Genomic DNA, 19,995 nt, shown 5'->3' with positions numbered 1-19,995 from the left:
TGCCTGGGTCCAGTTTTAGGGCTTCAGAAGCGCAGGCACGCGGCTACCAGCAGATCGAGATATTCTGGGAACGGAAGAGCACGGCAGGATGGGGTCCTGGGAACGGGACTTTCGCCTCTACGGGCGATCAGTTCCTAGTTCGCATTAAAGGACTCTAATGGGGTTATTAAATTGGACATTTCTTGTATTTTGTTTACTTAAGGATATTACTTTCAATGGATAGTTATTCATTGGGAAATTTTCGGAATATCTTAATAATCGGTGAAGAAGTAAGAATGGTCATATTAAGAGAACCCCTTTTCGAACTGTTTATGTTCTGGTTACGTAGCAGTTACAAACTACCGCATACCGAGTAATAAAGGAACATATATGTATATATTATACTATAGAAGTGCCATTGGTTCATTAGGTCCATTACTTATCTATTGGGGATAGGGTATAAATTTGGTTTGAAGGAACAAGTATGTCTATTACGGCTACGAAATTCGAAGACTTTAGGGCTTTGGAGGATTGAGTATATGAAAGGTAATACAAAAAAGATTTGTTTTTCCAGTGGTTTCTATTTAAAAGCCGTTTATTCAGCCAGTGGAAGTAGTTATTGCCAAATTTAAGCATAAAAAAGGAATAAAATTACAAAGCTGTATGCATTTAGATCGAGCTAGGGAACGTTTCATAGATAATTCTTTAAATACCAATGCATTTTCAATCCCAATTTGGCGGGCTGTTGTTGGCACTGCATTGTAACAGATTAGTTCCGCCTGAAGTTGCGAGAGCCCATCTATTCCGCGTCCACCTCATCCGAGAGCGGTCATCGCCATCCCTAACAATGCACCTTCATCGTCACACATGTCGGCCGGACAATTAACTTCTGGCGAAGGAATTTCGATGGTCGTGGTTCCAATTGGACTCATGAGGGTTCTTCGGCTCGAGGTTGCAACCCCTGTAAGAGCTCGACTTGGCACGCTTGTGACTTTCTTCTTCCACTTCAGCCCATTCCCAATTCCAATCCATTCCCACTCCCTGCTCGCGATCTTCCCACAGCGCGTGTCACCCTCTCAAGGATTCTGTTGCGTGTGACCTTTTGGCCAGATGCTGGTACTCCAATTCCGGCGAGGTGGGCACTTAGTCAGGGGCTAAGTTATGGCGCATTTGGACAGATCCGAAGATTTGAATGGAAAGTGAAGAAGGCTGCCGAATCATGTGGGCATTGCAGTCGAGGAGGGTGAAAGTGGGAAAAGCGATACATTCAAATGGAGGTTGAGATCGGGGATCTTTGAGGGAAAATAAAGGGCTTAAATAATGTGAAATACAATTAAGTAATATGCAGTTACTTAGTTATTTACTAAAAATTAAGTATACAAAATATATAAAATGTTTAGCTCATATATTATAGGTTTAATTAAAAGGTAGATTTTGCTTTGCTATTCTAGAGCTATTGAAGAAGTTGCAACTTCTCAATTTATTGTTTTACTCATTAAAAGAAGAATAGCTGATGTCAAATATAAACCAAATCGTCAAAGCAACCAAAAACCATTACCGTTCTTAGCTGTTGGGGAAGTAAAGAGATTTTGTGTCTTAATTAAGACAAAGTTGAAGCTACGTCACAACCAATGTCAAAGTTCTGACCTCAAAGACCAGCCCGCATTGATGAAATAAAATACAGCTAGGAACTTCAGCTTCCCAAGATCCCACAAAGGATCCACGAATTTTCCCATCATAAGCGACCAGCGGACCATAAGAAGAAAATCCATCGAATTCCAGGCGGAAACAACATAGAAATCTCTTTCACACAGACGGAACCGGACGATTCGATACTTTTCGGCCTGGCAGGTTCCAAAATGCGGGCAAAGCCGAGATCTCTGAGAGAATGGACGCAGGGCACGCGATCAGAGCCGAAGATGCAAACAAATAAATACACCCCATACTGTGGGTACTGGGTCGCGACCCAGAACTGGGAGGGATGGTATCCGAGGGCAAAGAAAGGAGTCAGGGTCGTTGCGTGTGAATAATCAGGCAGTATTTTGCATTAGCCAATGCGCCAATTATGTGGGTCTGGCTGCAAGGATACCCGGAGGGGAGAGGATACGGAAAACAGGGACGAGGAGGTTGCAAGGACACAGTCAGGAAGGGAGATCAAGGAGCGATGATAGCATCTCCTCGAGCAAGATCAAAAGTTAATTACTCTTGATCCTCGAACCCAAGGAGGTTAGAGTATGATACAGGCAATCAATGGCTTCCAAATGAGATTGGCGATAAATCGAAGATATCTGAAAAGGTCTTTATAAGTCCAAAAAGAGTTGTTGAACTACGGGTAGGTTTTCTTTTTAGAAATAAGATGGGTTTCAAAGAACTTTATAGAGGTAATTTAGTTGTTAAATAAGATAAAAAGGACGGGAGTTTAAACCCTTTCTATTATCACGACAAAGTAGATCGGATATTATTCTATCTTGTAATCCGTTTTATTTTAATAATATTATAGAAATTTTTTTTTATTTATTTGTATAAGGCAAGTGAAGTATCTATGTATTGTTTAGGTTTATTAAACAAAGTTAGCACTCATAGCCTTAAACATAGGGAATGTTTAAAATAAATAGGGAGTAGTCAGAAAGGGTTTCTTACAACTATTGCATCTATAAATATATTAAAGTAAGTTATATGTTAATTTTAATCTAGCTTTGATCATCTATAAAAATGATTGTCCAGTACAGTTGCCGCTGTTTGGCCAAGTGAGCGCTAAGCTTTTGCTGAATATTTTCTCATATTTTTTCCATACCCAGATACACACACTGGCAGGCGGAAAGACAGCCAGACAGACAGATCCACGGCTAAGGGGTAGGCAGATACTCAAACCCATCGCCACCACCATCATCATCGCATCCACACTTGTCCCACCGAGATGACAGTCCATCCTCAGCAGCGATATTACCGCAAACAGCGACAACAGTCGAAAAAATTTCACCTTAAAATGAAATAAAATAAATGTATGACGATCTTGTAAAATCAAGGATGTACTTCGAATCCTTTATGATTATAAAAATCCTTCGAAAACAATGTATTGTGTAATTCAATAAGTCTATAAAGATATTAAAAATATTGATTCTTTAAACAGTTTTAAGAGGGAAAAATTATTTCCAAAATAATCATTCTAGCTAATTTGAAAGTGGAAAGTGGTATGTACATATGTAGTTGTCCAGGTCTATACCTTCAAATCCCGTAGTCCTGTAGTTTCGCGTAACTTCTCTCGGTGCAGTAGCATCACCGACTTTCCCTCATCCTCCATATCAGCGGAGGTAGCGACGACATTCTTTGTCGTGCCTCAACACTCGCACATCGGCTATTTCTGCTATACCTACTGTATCTACTATATCTACTATATCTACTATATACCGCCATGAGGCGGCGATACTCCATGGATGCGCCATGCCCGCGTCGCCCATTCCCATTTCCAGTCGGGTTTGCTTGGTGCGGCGATTGTGATCAGTTCGCACAACGAAATTCCAATATGGCGGACGCAAGTACCGCTACACGGACGCTCACACGGACGCACACTGGTGCAGGAGAGCGGAGCAGCGCTCACCCATACAGATGCGCCCAATTAAGCTTCGTTAAGATCAATTTAAATCCCGCATAAAATATCAAATAGTTTTTGTATTTTAGTTCCACTTCTGACTCGGCTGTCGCTATTCGTTCTCGCTTTCAGCGTTCAGTGGAAAACAAGAAAAAAACAAAAAACAATAAATGAAAGGAGGAAAAACCTCGACTTATGAACGTGAATACACCGAACGAAAAGCTAAGGCAATTGAAAAATTGCCATTTTCGAAATAATGTGCTTTAGGTTAACTCTGAGTAATTAATATCTTTCTGAACTAAAGATGATTATTACTAAAATGATATTCTTAAAACCTTGTCTACAGATTTCAATTCCAAATGTACGCTTTCAGTGCACATTTTGAAATCTACTGCCCACGAGACAAAGTCTGCAAGTCGACCCGTAGATACAAGCTGTAACCGGACCACTCCCCTAGCCATCCAGCGAGTATCTGACCTGACAAAGACGTATAGTTTTTTCCCCATTTTCGGTTCGTTAATTCTCCATGGCACTTTGGGGTCCATACTTGCCTGATACTTCGTACTTGCTCTTGCTGTTCTTGCTCCTCCCAGTCTACCCTCTTTACATGATATTGTATGTACATATGTATATACTAGAAGGGGGCGGATGTGGAACGTATGCGTACTTCTAACATCTGACCCACGATCACAAACGTTCACTCAAATTGGTTTGTGCATTTTGCTTTCTGAGGCTGCTGTCTTATGAATTTGCCATCATTTACATGAGATTTTTTTGGGCATGACTGTACCCAGATCAGAGTTCAAAAAGTGTGGTGGGAGTTCGGTATAACATTCCATTCATATAAAATCAGAGTGGATATAAATTTAATTCGGGAGCCAGAACATTATTAAGAAGGCCTTCGTTGAACTTGAAACATTGAAATAAGTAATACATAATGCTAAAATAAAATCATGATAAACCAGTAAATCACTATAACTAAAGTTATCTTTTTTTGTTTAATACAAATGTGTTCATTCTCGGAAGCTAAAGGATTTGGCTTAACATCTCTTGGAGGATATCCCACCCTAAATTTCTATAAATTACTAAGTGTTAAATCAGTGACTGTATACCATTCCAGAAAACATTTAAGGACCAATTTGTCGCGGCATAATTGCTAAATAGCCAGCCCCCAAGCACACCCACCCACAATTCCGACTTAAAGCTTAATCCAATCAAAGGGAAAGTGAGAGAGGACGCCAATAAATTAAAGGCAATCACAATTGCTAGCGCATATCAGCCGCGATATATGGGGCATTTCACAATATAGAATGGGGAGATATAGCTGAAGATGTCAACCGCTGGGCCTGGCCGGTGTAATTGGCTTTGGGGCTTCTTGGGGCTGTCGATGCTCGAAAAATCGCAACATAGTGTGCACAATTCAAATTAATTGCCGACAATTGTGACTTATTTAAGAAGAAGGCGCCATTTAATGCCCCAACTGAGTGGTGGGAGTGCTCCACTGCAGCTGCGGCAGTGGACTTAAGCGGCACGATCACTCTCCCAGTGCAATTTGTGGTGTTATGTAATTGAAATCGATGCCCGAGCAATGCAAATGCCTGCAAGCATTTAAGTTTGGCGCGAAACCGGGCCTTCAATAAGAGAAACACGAGTTAGGATTATTTCACACCTCCTACCACAATTTATTTTTGAAAGAATCATGTATCAGATATGTTCGAATTTTCAATAGAGGGTATTTATCTTCCTTTTTTTAATCACATGTAGTTTGATTTTAGTGGAAATGAAAAATGAAATTGAAAAGTGTCAGTGGAAACAGCTCTTCATCTAAACTGTAACGGAAATCTATCGATAGGCGCGAACTTGAATTCAATTTCTCACTTTGAGATTTATGAATGAACAAGTTGATTGCGTTGTGCGATAATAATTAATTAATTATTGTATTGTGGCTGCACTTGACACTCTCCTTCGCTTATCGTTTTTGGTGCTGCTGCCTGCACGGCGACTTAATTGTTTGTAATTAAATAAAATTGTACAAGGTCGATTACAAAAAGAGAGTGTCATCGTCGCGGACTGGTAAATCCATCCATTGTAACCAATTTGTTTTAATATAAAATGCCGGCCGGCAATTCCATTTCGCATCCCATATAGTCGTGCGCGGCGTCTGAAAATTGATTCCTGCTCATTATTTCATTAAAAGCGTTCTGCCAATTGGCGGAACTCCGAGAATCGAAATCGTCCGGCCTATCAAATTGTCTCCCGCGCTCCGTGATTTTTGCTTGCAGTTCGATTTGATTTCATGAATGGAATTGTATCAATTGATTGTTTAGGTCTTGTTATCGCTGCCTTTCCATCGTCGATAATTAAGTCGGGGGTGTGTTTGTCCATTTTCCCCACTAAACGGCTAAATAGGTTAGAAATATTGGTGCTGTGGTGCTCTGCATCGCCCGGTTTAATGAACAAATCAAATTGTCTAATAGTAATCCAATTTACTCGATTCGAGCTGGTGCCAAGCACTTCAATTGGCGAAACCAGTGCAAATCGATGAAGAAAGTTATGGAAAGTGTTGCTATAGTATCTAAGTATCTAGCCATCTAAGCATCTGGATAAAAAACATGCTTTTCCAAGAAAAATATAAATTATTATGAAGGAAAAAGCTTTAAATTATACAAAATTATATATTTATATGTTTGCTTAAATGTTTAGTTCCATTTATCCAGTAACACAGATATTGAAAGTAGATTTATTTTAACGATTTAAAAATATATAGATAGCATACATCACCAGACAAAGATTACCAAACTTGAATTCGAACTAGCAATTAACACTGAATTGTAAGATTATTTGTAATTTGTAAAGTATCTATCTCCAAGCACGTTCCAAGTATTTGATAATACGTAGATTAATAATTGAATTGTATATTCTAACAAAACAAATAGGATCTTTATTAAGCTGGCAAAAAATTTCTGTGCGTATACAAGTCGAAAGGAATGCACATACCATACAAAATTCAGCTCTCACATAAATTTGTATATCGTTAAAACATAAATTCCGAAAAGCGCACGCACTGGATTCTGAGCCGGAGTCATGTAGGATTCCGGAGGAGATGTCATGGGCGTCGGGAGGGGGTCGTCGTGACATGCGGGCAAGTTTAAATTGATCTTAACGAAGCTTAATTGGTTGCGTCTGTGTGGGCAAGTGCGTGTGAGCATTGTGTTTTCTTTGCGGCGGTGTAAGCTACACTGGGCGAAATTTCCGTATTCCAAATGCCATCTATCAAGTCGTTGTGCGGCAAACACTCGATCCCTTCGCTCAGTGCACAGTGGACATCCATTTTTCTGGGACGCTATTTTGGAATCAAAAACCCGGTGCTTAGCCCATGAGCATAGTTGAATATCTTTCGCTGTGGGAAGAAATATTACTCGGCGTTGTTTTTAGGGTTCTAACAAAATTATACGTAAGCGGGTTTTAAAAACAAATTCTTTTCCCCAATAACTGTGTTTTGAATATCTTTAAATTACTGCTAAACAATGTCTTCAAAACACGGTGCGCAATCCAAGTTTACAATTCGTTTATTTCAGATATCAACTGGTTTCATTCTAGACCACACTCTGGGCGCAGATCTATAAAATCTTTGGACACGCCGACTTGAGACGAAAGATTTGCTAGGGGTAGTGGTATGCCAATTTACGATAGGCGCTAATGAAGTACACGATTTTTCTGGGCGGCTGGGATTTGTATGGTCGCTTAGGCGTTGGCGAAGTCAATGCCCTTCTGAATGTTCTTCTTCAGCTCGGGAATGGCAGCCTCCAGCAGCTTCTTCTCGTAATCGTTGAGCTTAGGCAGGCCGAGGTTCTCCTGGACTCCGTTCTTGCCCAGCACCAGGGGTGTGGAGAAGAAGGTGGCCTCCGTGACGGTGGACTGCACGTAGGAGCACTCAATCACGTCCTTCTCGCCGTTGAGTCCCTTCAGCAGGGATCCGGCGAAACGGGCGCCAGCGTAGGCCATCGACAGAGTGGCGGAACCGGCTCCGGCCTTGGCCTTAACGACCTCGGTACCGGCCTCCTGGATGCGCACGGTCAATTTCTCGATGGTGTCCTGGTTGCCCTTGAACAGGGGCTGGCTCTGGGAGAGCACGGGCAGGATGGTCACGCCGGAGTGGCCGCCGATCACGGGGATCTGCACGGTCTGGGGATCCACACCCAAGGCATGGCCGATGAAGGCGCGGGCACGAACCACATCCAAGGTGGAGACTCCGAACAGGCGCTTGGGATCGTAGACACCAGCCTGAAAGAAAGGATGGCATAGGAATAAGGTTCTCTAGCAAGCAATAATGTAGGGCATCTTACCTTCTTAAGGATCTCGGCAGCGATTGGCACGCAGGTGTTCACCGGGTTGGTGATGATGGCCACCAGGGCCTTGGGGCAGTTCTTAGCAATGGAGTTAGAAATGTCCTTGATAATGCCGGCGTTCACGTTAAACAGATCATCACGGGTCATGCCGGGCTTGCGTGGCACTCCAGCGGGGATGACCACCACATCGGATCCTGCAAGAGGTAGGCACAAGCATGCATCACTGATTAGTTTGCAGGTACACACTTTGAGCTTTGATCTTTTATGGGTTCAATCCCAGTGGCTTCTGCACTGATAAGTAGCCGCTTCTGATTACGCCGTTATTAATACCAATAGCCATTCCATGGCTATCAGGGTATATATTCCCTGCTGCTTATCTTATCAGAGCATAAAATTTCTTTAATGCAAATCACATGAAAAAGCTTTGCATATATGTATACTAATGGTAAAATCTAAGTCTTTATTATATTTATAATTGGATTAAAATACTTAAGTGAACCTATTTTATGTTTTGAACATCTACATATGTATATATATTTTTACGATGGATAAATTTGTATTGAATGCACAAAAATACTATTTTACATAACTTGATTAATATTCAGTATTTCGATTTATTACTTTTAGTACATACAAATCAAAAACCATGCATTTTTAAACGACCACAAAGAAAAAAAAAACATAGTCAAACGAAGAGTGACTTTGCAATACGGCAGCAAAACCATTGAAGCCAAGCACTCAAGTACAGTGCATATCATATCATTAGAGATAGTAGTGGGTTCGACCCCTCCCCCTGGCGAACCACCACCACCAGCAACCCTAAGCAAATTTTCCACTGGTATACGCTGGTCACATAACCTCACTCGCGGCCCCTGCCCTCTACTCACCCTTCAGGGAGTCGCCCAGCTGGTCGGCACCGATGAATCCGGCGGTCTTGCTCTTGGTGTCGATGTGCGACAGATCGGCGGCAACACCGGGAGTGTGGACAATGTCGTAGAGGGCCAAGTCGGTGACCAGGGGATTCTGCTTAAGGAGCAGGGAAAGCGGCTGGCCGATTCCTCCAGCGGCACCGCAAACGGTCACCTTGTAGTTGTTCTAGATCAGAAATGCAAAGATATGGCTATGTTATGTCAGGCTATATACATAGTTATGGCTTGCGGATGCAGTGGATCACCCGCCTCTGTTACGTAAACAGTTGCAGTGAAAGGGGCACGATTCTGGCCGGAATTTTTAAATTTGGAAGGTAACAATGCTCTCACCTGTTGGCCAACCGAGAAGGTGCGCACTCCCTGCAGGGCCAATTGCTTCGTCACTTGCTTAAGCATATTTGCAATGTTTTTGGTTACAAAATGTATTAGTTAAAACAATTCAACGAGAGCAGTTCTGCCAGCAAAATCCCACGGGCCAATGAAACGGATTTGCGAATCCATGTTGTTGTTGTTGCCGTGGGGGCGGGGGAGAGCAGGGTTGCTTTCGCTTTAGAGCTTTTACGTGAATCAAAGCTTTTGGCTGATTGGTGATTTGGGGGAAAATTTCATGTGTAATATGAGCTATCTATTTGTTGCGTATATGCTTGCCATGTTTCGGAATAGCATTCTTCTTCATGCACCTATCTAAATTGCAGTTGCAGCGAAGCAAATTCAAAAATTGGAATTTGAGCTTGCAACTATCGATACAAATTGAATGGAGCTGCCAACTCAGCTGCAAGCCCTGTCCAATTGAGCCGCAAAATCGTATCGACCTATCGTTTTCCGATATCAATCAGATTTATTTATTTTGGTTTTATGCATAAAAATAAGGCGCTGTTGAGAAATGGAATCATAATGATGCTCACTACTAATAATTAAAGTATTTTACCAGCTCCCTAGAATGTATTTCAAGCTGTAAGTGATAAGGTAAGGGGCATAAGTGAACTCCTATTTATTGTTTATGTTTATAATCCAAGAAATTCGTGGTAATTACAGCTGAAGTACTGGCGCAAGACTAAAGTCTCAAGTGGTCAACAATTCAAACTGTTTAAGGTAATCGTTTACAATTGTATACCGTAAATATACCGTGTGCCCATGAATACATCAAATACTATTTAGCTAACTCCGTGAGGCAACCACAAAGATGTCATCTCTGCGCTTGACCCAACAGCAGCGGGAGCATTTAAGCCTGCTCCAAAGATCCGCGAGCTCTGTGGTGGAGCTGTGCAAGTCAGCCTTTGATTACCTGATAAATGGGCCCAGTCCCGGCCGTTACGAGATTATGGCCAAGAAGTCCTCGGATTTGGGCAGCCCTGAGGCAGTGCAGCAGGCAGTGGAAGCGCTGATATCGCTGCTTATCAGCGTGACCACCCGGGTGGGAGGCAGTTCGGTCGACACAGAGGTGCTCCTGCGCCAGACATTCCCCGATATAGGCGCCGATGTGCTCGAAGTTCTCGAGCAGTTCGTCACCAGCAAACGAAACTTTGTGGAGGGCTCAATCAAGTCAGCCAACATACGTGCCTATCGGCTGGTCAACCTGGACTGGCGGCTGGAGGTCCGCACCGCGTCGCGGAGTCTGTTGGATCAATGCCAAGTGGTGGTGACCATGAAGCTGTACCTGCACACCGAACCAAAGAACGAAAACCGTGAGCTGCTAGCGGTGGACGTCTCCGGGCGCAGCGAACAAGAGCTGAAGGCCATGCAGGAGGACGAGCGACTGCATCGAAAGGATATGCTGGTGCAGACGGATGTCGGCAGTCTGGTGCACATGATCAAAACACTGGAGGACGCCTTGGCCGAGTCCAAGACACGGCGCATTCGCAATATTGTCGATGGCATACAGTGATACGACTTTAGAACTCATACACTTGTTAACGATATTTTAATCAGGACCAATTTATTAAAACTAAAATTAACTAGAAAAGGGATTGTTTCCTTGTGAGGCCAGAGCTTCGGCGGCGGCCGCCTTCAGAGCAACCTTCTTGCGCTGCCGGTTCTCCTTCTTCTCCTCAGGGGTCTTACGCAGCGCCTTGACGCGACGCGTTTGGATGGAGCCTGTTTGTTGCTTGCCCAAATGGACGCGTCCCTTGGTGTTGCCCAGGGCGTCCGTACTAATGTTCTTCTTCTTGCCCACCTTCAACTGCTTGGGCTGTTTGCGTGACTGCTTGTACAGATCCTCGCTGGCGATCTTGGTGCGACGTATGGAGAAATCCGCAGAGGGTCCGATCTCCTCGAGCTCAATGCGCGGCGTCCTCTGACCAGATTTCTTCAGCAGTATTCGGTAGGAACGCATCAGAATGTTCATGTCATCGGTAACCGTGAAACTCAGAACGTGCTCGATGCCCTGCAGACGGATCGAATCCACCTTCTCGCGCTGGAAGGTGTCGATGAACAGGTTGCGAAGGCGCCTTAGTTCCTCGGTTTGTGCCCATTTTGGACCATTGAACACCAAGCAGGGCTTCACGCAGGCTCCAATTTTCTCGTTCTTAAACTCGGAAATCGCCTGATACCGCTTGATGCCCAGTTCAAACATGTCCAACACCTCGTTCTCGAAGATCCTGCCCAGGACTATGTTATCAGGCCGCTTTTTTGATGTGGAACCGAACGTAAACAAAGCAGCATCGTTCTTCATGGTCAAGCTGGGGATTACAAGAAAGTTTAAAGCTAAATAAACTTGATTTAAGGTATATTGCTTTGTCTAAACTTACAACTCCAGAGAGGAGGGATCGTCAAAGGGGGTAATGTCGTTCTTGCGATTCAGCACCTTAACCAGCGGCTTCTTCAGCGCCTGCAGATCCTTCATGCACAGCTTTACGTTGCCACCACACTTCCTTCCGTCCAAAAACAACATTGTGCGGGCGGATTCAATCAGTTGCGGCTCCCTGGCCAGCAACACTTTCTTTCCCTTTCGGGTTTTGGGTTTCCTGGAAGCGCAGTTGGTTTGATTTCATTGCTTTTTATTGCATCTTTATTGCTTACCTGATGCGTAAAAGCGACATAATCAAACCCTTTTTTAATTAAAAACCAAGTCAAATAAACTAAAATTCACGCGCACGTGTAAGTACGCTGCGGGGTTAGAGATGTGAAAACATCCGCTGTCTTTTTGATAAGATGGATTAGCCGGCCGTTTCGATAGTTGTTTAGCTACCAGAAGATTAAATGTATTTTTCTCAGATTCAAAGCCCATTTTGAACTAAACCATTGAACAATATAATATTAGCAATATAAAAATGCTACATTCTTTTAATTTATTTCCACATTTTCCATTGTATTTATATATTTTGCCATCAATAGCTGCAATAGTTGCCATTCACCCCGAATAACAGTTACGTTTCTTCGTCGTTTGTAAATAAATATCCGGGAAATGTTATAATTATGCTGCGCAACGGCCAGAATCAAGCGCAATTGCTGGCCCGGAGCCTTGGGCAGCTGGCGCGTGGAATGACCAGTTCGAAAAGGATCACCAGTAAAAAGGAGAATCTAAAACCAAAAATGCCAAAGCCACCCATAGTCGAGATGCCGTTGGAAGAGCCCTTGAATGCCAGCTATTTGTCCAAAACTCTGGGTAAGCTAAGACTTATAAGTTGGTCTAGGAAGTCACTATTACGTATTTTTAGGTAGTAATTATCGCTCTTGGGCGGCCGCTCTAGAGAAGCACCCAGAGCTCAAGACGTTGAAGCGCAAAGACTTGCTGAACTCCTACGACACCTTGAAATCACTGGACTACAGTGTGGACGACATCATATCGAAGCCCATGATCATCTACTATGGTGCTACCACTCTGGCCAATCGACACAGTGTCTTGCAGGAGTGCGGCTTCCACAAAGTGACTGTCCAAACGCTGGCCAAATATGTTACGGTGGTCAACAAACCGATAGAAGTCCTGAAGGCACATAGTTACATCCCTTTTGATGTGAAGGTGGCGGAGCGTCTGGCGGGATATTTTGTGGACATTAAGCTGCCGGTGGAATTACGAGAGCTGGAGAGCGAGACCCTCACACTAAAGAGCTTAAGACAATCCCTGCTCAACGCTTACCTGCGTGAACGTCTTCAGATGGACGACAATGATCTACAAAAGCTGTGGCGCGTGTACACCCGCATCCGCCACAAGAGTTTTCGAGCAGTGCAGGACACCATCGAGCTTCTGACCAAAGAGTTTAATTTTCCCGCCGACCGGCTAAGAAAGAATAGTTTTCTGCTTTATTCGGAAGCGGATAACGTGCGCCGCATCCTGCGAGAGGTACCTACCATTGACTCGCAGGACATACGCGAAATCGGCTTCCGACGACCCAAGATTTTGATGTCCACCTGCGATAGTCTGAAGCAAACTCTGCAACACGTCCACGCGTTTGGCATCAGTGAGGATGCCGTTCTACGCTGCCTGGAAGTCCTCACGCTTGGGCCGGATACGGTTCTGGAGCGACTAAGGGATCTGCAGGAGATCGAGGAGTTCCAAGTCCTGGGCACCAATCCGCGAGTCCTAAGACTGGTGCACTACCAAAACAAGGCGCGACTGCGTCTGGATTATCTCAATCAACTCAAGGTTCGGTGCGCTTCCTTGCACATCCTTTCATGCGGGTCCGAGGCTTTCGCTAAGTAAGAAGCTCTTTTATCTCATTGGCTGTCTAATCAACTAGCCTTATTCCAGATTTGCCAGAGATGGCTCGGATCGAACTAAAGGCCGCGATATAGTCGTCTACTTAGGCAATGTGCTGGAGAAAGACGTGCAGGTGCTGCGCAATCTTCTCTCTCGCCATCCAAACTGGTGCCATATACCTTTGCTGCACGTAAAGCAATGTCTGGAGTACTTACGCAGTAAAAAGTTTAAGCTTAAAGAGATATTTGCGAATATACACTTGCTTCTTTATCCCATGTGAGTGCTATACGAATTATATAAACTATTTTTACTTAATAATTTGTGTTTTTTTTTCTTAGCAAACGCATTCAAGAAAAAATGCACCTTCTGCAATCACCCGACGCACAAGAAGAACTTCAGTTGCCAGTGGCGAATTTCGATTCGTTAAGCAACAACGAGATCCTGACTCTCATTCTCTACCTAATCGAATCGGAGTTCCACTTTACGGGCGACGGCATCTGGACGGAGCAACATACACATCACGTGGAGAACTTTAACAATCTACTGCCCGACTTTCCTGAAAGTCTCAATAAGGTCTACAAGTACGGCGTTAAGCCTGCAGATAAGATGATTATGCAGCACTTGTAGGTTGCTCAGTGAAATTGTAAATAGCTTGTTATTAGAATTGGAACGTATTGAAACCCAACCCGCGCCTTTGGATATATATGCAAATCTTTACTAATTTATTCAGATTCCAGCTTCAGGGCAGCAAAGTCCGTCTCGGTTTCCGTGATCAGCTCATCCTCGTTCACCTGCAAGGGAGCACATCGTTTCCAGAACGCTTCGTCGTTGTTGGCGGGCATGGATTCCTGCGGGAACGTGTGCAGCGATAAATCGTTGAATACATTGTGGTGCTCATAGTCATCTTCCAGTGGGGTCTCTGTACAATGTTCTACTATTCTTGTTATGTGGTCATCCCGGTTCCTCGGCGTCATGGTCAGCATTTCGAAGCTATTCGAGATGAGGAAAACGTTGGGCAGTGTCTCCCGCTTCCAATTGGACCACAGAATGTTATGCATCAGAGCGTAGGGGCAGTGAGGCAGATAATAGAGCGTGGGCACCGTCGCCTCGTGCTTGCCTGCGCAGTCTTCGCTCATTATGCTTCCGCCGAACAGTTGGATCAGTTCCCTCTCGGTGTCCCTGAAGATGGGATCGTAGTACAAGGTCTCAGTGATCTTGTGCTGACGCTGCAGTCCAATCACAAAGGCAGCCTGATGCAGGGCATGGTAGGTGCGGGAGAAGGGTCCCAGTCCCAGGCAAACAATACGTTCCAACGGTTTCTTAATGGCTTCTAGCTGCTGCTGCAGTGTTTCCATGGCCACCAGGAAATAGTCGCTCTGGCACATTTCGATGCACAAGTTCTCCAGACGCCTAGAAGTGGATTTGGTTTTTGGGGACGGTGCCTTTGGAAAACACATATGAAAAACTTACGGCTGAAATTTCTCCACATTCACATCCGGGCAGTCGATTAAGTAATCGCTTTCTGATTTATGGCGGTCTCGCCGCCGCAGGCACTTACGAGCCATCCATTTCTTACGCGTTACCACCTGGAAATCCTCTCCAGAGTTCGACATTCCGAAACGTAAATAAACACTCTTCTTCTTACCACATGGTTTAGTGTGACCGTATTTCCACAGAGGAAATACAAAGTGGTTTACTAAATTATTTTTTATTAAAATATATAACCTACTAATATATATATTATTTATATATATTTTGAAATATTTTATTATTGCTTGTTTAACATATATTGAATAATATTGAAATAGACAGTCTCAGCAAAAAGTGTGATTCTTTTGTGTCAGTGTATCAGCTGTTACCACTGCAATTTCTTCACATAGCTGTATTTCACTGCGTACCAAGCAATGAACGATCCCAACAAGGCCATTAGTGTAAATCTCTCCTCGCTGCTCAGCCTGAAGGCGGAATTGCTGAGGAAACAGCATGAGGTGAGGGTGGCCAAAGCCACCAAGGCATCCGCCGATGATTTTCGGCCTGCCAAGAGCAGCGGCGACAAGGATAAGTCTAGTGAGCGGAACTACAAGAAGGTCGGAAGCATCGGCTATGGCGCCAAAGTGTACGAGGCTGAGGACCATGCCCAGTTGGAGAAGTCACGACGCGTCTTGGAGGCCAAGAGCAAGTACTACGACCGGATGATCCGCAATGGAGGCAGCCTCAACTCCGATGATAACTGCCTGGTGATGTTTAACCGCAAAAAGCAGGAGGCAGACCATGAACAGGAGCATTCCTCGCATAGGTGTGATTCCCGCCAGCGACTGAGAAGCAGCAGCAGCAGTTCCAGCAATGATGAGGAATGCCACGACGATGATGAGGTGGAGTACGTTGATTGCCTAGGACGCACCAGGAAATGTTTGCGAAGGGACTTAAAGGAGGCACAGAAACGCGACAAGCAACTTGCCGAGAGCATGCCGGAGCGCCTGGATCAGACCAAGGCCAACTGGATGATAGACACCAAAGGCAGCCGCGAGCTGAGCAGCAACCATAACAGCGACGATGACGATGGTGAGACCTTTATTGGGCCACGGCCAACAGAGAGCGTCTTCAGCGAGGCCCTGTCCACGATGACCAAGCACGATGAACAGCGCATGAACTGGGAGCGCAAGGAGCAGGAAAATTCCGACAAGCCCGATGTCCACTACCAGGATGTCTTCTTCGACGAAGCGCGCACCCACGGTGTTGGCTACTATGCCTTCTCCACGGACGAAGAAGAGCGCCGAAAGCAGCAGTTGGAACTGGAAAAGGCACGCAAAGCTACGACTGAAGAGCAGACACGACGATATGAAATGCGCGCCAAACGGGACAGTCTCGTGGCAGATCGAGTGCTAGCCGCCAAAAACAGGATTCGAGCACGCAACGGCTTGTCCCCCATCAGCAAGGAAGACTACTTGCGGGAGGAACAGCAAAAGAAGGACGAATCAGCGGCCGAAGCATCGGAAAGAGAGCGGGAGGAGCAAGAAAGGAGGGAAGCCATCGAGCGGAAAAAGGAAAAGGAGGAGGCGGAGATGGAAGAATTGCGTAAGGAGCACGTACGCGATTGGGACAAGGACAAGCCTGGTGTGTCGAAGCGACGCGACTTAGACAGCGCTGAGCCACCGGAGGAGGAGTGGAAGTATAAGGCCGAACGCCTGCCAATGTCCCAGGAGGAGTGGAATAAGAAGCAACGTGCACAGCGGCAGGCAGAATTTGCTCCCATGCCAGAGCAAGTTCCCCTCAAGCGCAGCAGCTTCAGCAGTATGCCTCCGCCACCGCCTTCGGAGTGGAACAGAGGCCATGAGCCGGAGTTCCACAACTTTCACAGCACCAGGCAGGAAAAGAAGTTTCAGCGACGGAGTTACAGTGCGTACAACGAAGACGAAGCTGATGAGCAACCGAGCACATCCAGTCGTGGTATGGGTGCCGCTATTCCCCCACCTGCTGGATTGGATGACAAGGGTCCACTACCTAAAAAGCAGAAGTCCCAGGTCGACCTGGAGCGCTCCATCGAAGCGGGTCTCAGGTTTCTGCGCGAAAACTGCGACAAGGGCGTCCTAGGAAACAAGGCCACCTGGACGGCCAAGGCGGACTACTAAGTTAAGAAAGGCATATCTTCAGTTATACTTTATTACTTTGTGTAAAGAATACTTTAGAAAAACACAATACGCCTAGACAAGCTTTCTATTGTCTGGTTTTTAAGCTAAGTTCAACAAATGTATTGTTCATTTTAGCTACGGCTAGATCGAATAGTGCATTTTCGCCATTCCTGTCCATTTCAAAGGCCCTGTGCCAAATTGCATTTCGACAAAGTAAGCGCAATTGATATTTTAATTTTCCGGAAATACCTATTTGGTAAAGTTCCATCGACAAAGGGTATCAAAAATTAAACGAAAGCTAAAACAATAAACAAGGGCTATTTACTATTTTGGCGTTCTTTTCTTTGCTCATCTATCAGTACAAATTATTAACTAAAACGAGAATAAATTTTTTAATACGGGCAAGTGTTAACTCTGACTACACAAAGTCCAACCTGGGACGCAGGGGCAAGGAATTGGCTGCTACAGAAACGTAACATAAAGGTAGCGTTGGTACTCTAAACGTACTATCTCGCGTGTATCTAGAGGTTAAGTGAGCACTAACTGGAGCACGCTATCTGAGCCGGTATATTATTTAAAATTGTTGTTTTTTGGACAGACTGCTAGTGTTCAATTTGGATTGCAGGGTGGCCTAGAGCATGTCCCGATCCACCATATCTATGACTATCTCCGACATCTTCTGGCGGCACAGGTCGTTGGGTGGAAAGTTGAGCGTTGGCGCGCCCACATCCTCCTTGAGTTCATCGCTTCGATCTAAGTACATATCGGGGGCATCCTCCGAAGAGCATGTGCTTATTGGCAGGATATCCAATGCCAGGCCAAGAGCAAAGCGGCCGTATGTCTTTAGCTCCTCGGCGAAACTATGACAAAAGGCATATAATACATTAATTGACTATTTCCCTGCTAAAATCATTTGCTTACAGGTCCTGTAACTTCTGTAATGTGTCGCAGTGGTCCGGCAAAGTTGTGCACAGAATTTGCAGCCATCGAAACAGCTCCTCCGTGTAGGTCTTGAGCAAAGTCTGCAGCTGAGCATCCCGCATTTCCTTGGTGGTGCAGCAATATAGCAGATTGGCAATGTCCAGGGCGATGGAGCTGTAGCGTATCAGCTGAAAGTCGAGAAGGGCCACCTCCAGCACCCGCTGCGGATCCTGCGGATCATAGTGGTACAGAAAGTTGTTCACCCAACAGTCGCCGTGGCAAATGGCGGATAACGGCGACTCGGCACTGGCCAATTTCACCATCCGGCCGAAGAAAGAGGAGCTTTCCGCAAATTTGTTCATGGCTATGACGTACTTGGAGTCAGGGGGCAGCACCTCGGACACCATCTGAATGGCGTTCTTGGTAAGGCGCTCGTAGTAGTTTCGATACCAACTCGTATTGGCCGTGCAGAAGATGCCCTCGCTGATCATGCTGCACAACTTGCTGAACTCCAGCGGTTTCTCGAACTTGTAGGCTAGGCTAAGGCCGTGCAGCTGTGCCACCTGCAGCAGGACGGACTGCGTCTCCTCCAGACTGAGGCCTTTGTGGCGGTCGGACATCTGGAAGCCACGTTCGCGAAGATCCTCTGCGGAAAATTCGGTTTAATAAATTAAAAATGGATACATGGAAAAGGGTAAAGGTAATTTTACCCATTATGAGCAGATCATGCCTGGCTGAATAGCACTTTGGAATGGCATTGAACACGGGAGTGTCCTGGTTTGTTTTGCTGGCCTGGAACTTGAGCAGTTCAGGCATGATGGTGTTGTAGAACTGCACCTCATTGCTGTGAAATGAGCGGAATTATGAGCCTCTAGGACGCTTTTGAGGATGCGCGGAATTGGAAGTAGATCACTCACCGAAAGAGCTTGTCGCTCTTGTAGGCCTCCCGGGCGACTAGACTTTCCGGCATCACCTTGCAGATGATGTTCTGTTCCCATTGGAGGCTCCTCCGCTTTCCGGTTAGCTTTATACGATACAGGGCGGCCGTATAGTTGTCGCCCCGGTCGGAGCCCTGGGCCAGCTGCAAAAGTAGTTGGGTGGTGTGGTTTCATAACCTAAATTTAGGTGCCACCAGAAGTGTCCTTACCTCGAAGGCATCGATCTGCACTTCCGGTTCCACGTGCTTGAAGATGTCCTGGAACACCTCGAGCGAGAGAATTTTTTTGCTCTCCATTGCGTTTGCCGCTCCCAGTCCGGTAGTTGTTGTTGCTGCTGTCTCCGTAATACCCATTTTTGCAAGGAGTCCTGCGGAGGCTTTTACAGGAAGCCTTACCAGTAATTCTTTGCGGACAATGTGTGTTTATATATTGCTGAACGCGCACTGCTCTATATACATTCGGTTTCCCTTTACAGTTAATTCATCGATTTTGCGCGAACATGTGTTTCTTTTCGCACTGCTACGTGCCTACTCTTCTTCTTCTCTCGCCGTATCCTGTTCGTGCCTTTCCTCCCCTTCGTGCATTGCGTGCCCTAACCCGCTTTCAATGCGAATTTTGAACTGCCCATACCCAAATGACCCCTAATGTTAAAGATATTCATTTATTTAGGGGCATTTTTCCATATTAATAGCTCGCCGATTTTTCTTTTGCTCGAAAAGTAGTTCCCACAATTCAGAGAAGTGTAGAACTTTTTAGCTTATTGCTTCCCGTTATTCATTTCGTAGCTGCAGCCCTGGATAACGTTTCGAGATACTTCATTACGTTGCGATATGATTACGTATTAACGCAAAGGCGGCAAATTAAATTATAAATTTGTTATAATACATTTTACTAAAAGTAATGAGCGTCCGCTTACTTAAACCCAATATAAACAGCTTAGTCAAAATAAATAAATATAAAAGTGGTATATCGTACTATAACCAGAGATTCGGGTACCAGGCACCCACTTTCAACTTAGTCCATTA

The 19,995-nt window shown here is 45.0% G+C and overlaps 7 protein-coding genes across 9 annotated transcripts; 3 read left to right on the top strand and 4 right to left on the bottom strand.

Moving 5' to 3' along the window:
* Nucleotides 1–7,119: 7,119 nt before the first annotated feature.
* Nucleotides 7,120–9,338, bottom strand: LOC6535527 (malate dehydrogenase, mitochondrial). Its single transcript, XM_002096120.3, has 4 exons — nucleotides 9,177–9,338; nucleotides 8,805–9,012; nucleotides 7,915–8,111; nucleotides 7,120–7,852 (listed from the first exon to the last, which is right to left on the bottom strand). Exons 1-4 carry the CDS (start codon nucleotides 9,240–9,242, stop codon nucleotides 7,313–7,315), a joined length of 1,011 nt encoding a protein of 336 aa, XP_002096156.1. The 5' UTR covers nucleotides 9,243–9,338; the 3' UTR covers nucleotides 7,120–7,312.
* Nucleotides 9,339–9,653: 315 nt separating this feature from the next.
* LOC6535526 lies at nucleotides 9,654–10,809 on the top strand. Of its 3 annotated transcripts, none has more exons than XM_002096119.3 (3): nucleotides 9,654–9,812; nucleotides 9,882–9,938; nucleotides 10,005–10,809. In XM_002096119.3, the coding sequence occupies exon 3, from the start codon at nucleotides 10,030–10,032 to the stop codon at nucleotides 10,729–10,731; it is 702 nt and encodes a 233-aa protein (XP_002096155.2). In that variant the 5' UTR covers nucleotides 9,654–9,812; nucleotides 9,882–9,938; nucleotides 10,005–10,029; the 3' UTR covers nucleotides 10,732–10,809. The 3 variants fall into 3 exon arrangements, with proteins under 3 accessions (XP_002096155.2, XP_039232841.1, XP_039232842.1); XM_039376907.1 differs by having other exon boundaries at nucleotides 9,672–9,800; XM_039376908.1 differs by lacking the exon at nucleotides 9,654–9,812 and having other exon boundaries at nucleotides 9,863–9,938.
* On the bottom strand, nucleotides 10,749–12,005 carry LOC6535525 (ribosome production factor 2 homolog). Its single transcript, XM_002096118.4, has 3 exons — nucleotides 11,865–12,005; nucleotides 11,594–11,809; nucleotides 10,749–11,524 (listed from the first exon to the last, which is right to left on the bottom strand). The coding sequence occupies exons 1-3, from the start codon at nucleotides 11,882–11,884 to the stop codon at nucleotides 10,798–10,800; spliced, it is 963 nt and encodes a 320-aa protein (XP_002096154.1). The 5' UTR covers nucleotides 11,885–12,005; the 3' UTR covers nucleotides 10,749–10,797.
* Nucleotides 12,006–12,178: 173 nt separating this feature from the next.
* LOC6535524 (transcription termination factor 5, mitochondrial) lies at nucleotides 12,179–14,167 on the top strand. Its single transcript, XM_002096117.3, has 4 exons — nucleotides 12,179–12,450; nucleotides 12,503–13,481; nucleotides 13,534–13,758; nucleotides 13,821–14,167. Exons 1-4 carry the CDS (start codon nucleotides 12,261–12,263, stop codon nucleotides 14,107–14,109), a joined length of 1,683 nt encoding a protein of 560 aa, XP_002096153.1. The 5' UTR covers nucleotides 12,179–12,260; the 3' UTR covers nucleotides 14,110–14,167.
* An 8-nt stretch (nucleotides 14,168–14,175) lies between these two features.
* Nucleotides 14,176–15,135, bottom strand: LOC6535523 (SRR1-like protein). Its single transcript, XM_002096116.3, has 2 exons — nucleotides 14,953–15,135; nucleotides 14,176–14,892 (listed from the first exon to the last, which is right to left on the bottom strand). Exons 1-2 carry the CDS (start codon nucleotides 15,093–15,095, stop codon nucleotides 14,205–14,207), a joined length of 831 nt encoding a protein of 276 aa, XP_002096152.1. The 5' UTR covers nucleotides 15,096–15,135; the 3' UTR covers nucleotides 14,176–14,204.
* A 204-nt stretch (nucleotides 15,136–15,339) lies between these two features.
* Nucleotides 15,340–17,444, top strand: LOC6535522 (coiled-coil domain-containing protein 174). Its single transcript, XM_002096115.4, has one exon. It carries the CDS (start codon nucleotides 15,387–15,389, stop codon nucleotides 17,109–17,111), a length of 1,725 nt encoding a protein of 574 aa, XP_002096151.1. The 5' UTR covers nucleotides 15,340–15,386; the 3' UTR covers nucleotides 17,112–17,444.
* Nucleotides 17,125–19,524, bottom strand: LOC6535521. Its single transcript, XM_002096114.4, has 5 exons — nucleotides 19,180–19,524; nucleotides 18,950–19,113; nucleotides 18,743–18,876; nucleotides 18,033–18,678; nucleotides 17,125–17,971 (listed from the first exon to the last, which is right to left on the bottom strand). Exons 1-5 carry the CDS (start codon nucleotides 19,321–19,323, stop codon nucleotides 17,743–17,745), a joined length of 1,317 nt encoding a protein of 438 aa, XP_002096150.1. The 5' UTR covers nucleotides 19,324–19,524; the 3' UTR covers nucleotides 17,125–17,742.
* Between the last annotated feature and the right edge of the window lie 471 nt (nucleotides 19,525–19,995).

Source organism: Drosophila yakuba, chromosome 3R (assembly GCF_016746365.2).
Source record: "Drosophila yakuba strain Tai18E2 chromosome 3R, Prin_Dyak_Tai18E2_2.1, whole genome shotgun sequence".
Classification (NCBI taxonomy): domain Eukaryota; kingdom Metazoa; phylum Arthropoda; class Insecta; order Diptera; family Drosophilidae; genus Drosophila; species Drosophila yakuba.
This window is presented reverse-complemented; position numbering and strand designations above follow the sequence as displayed.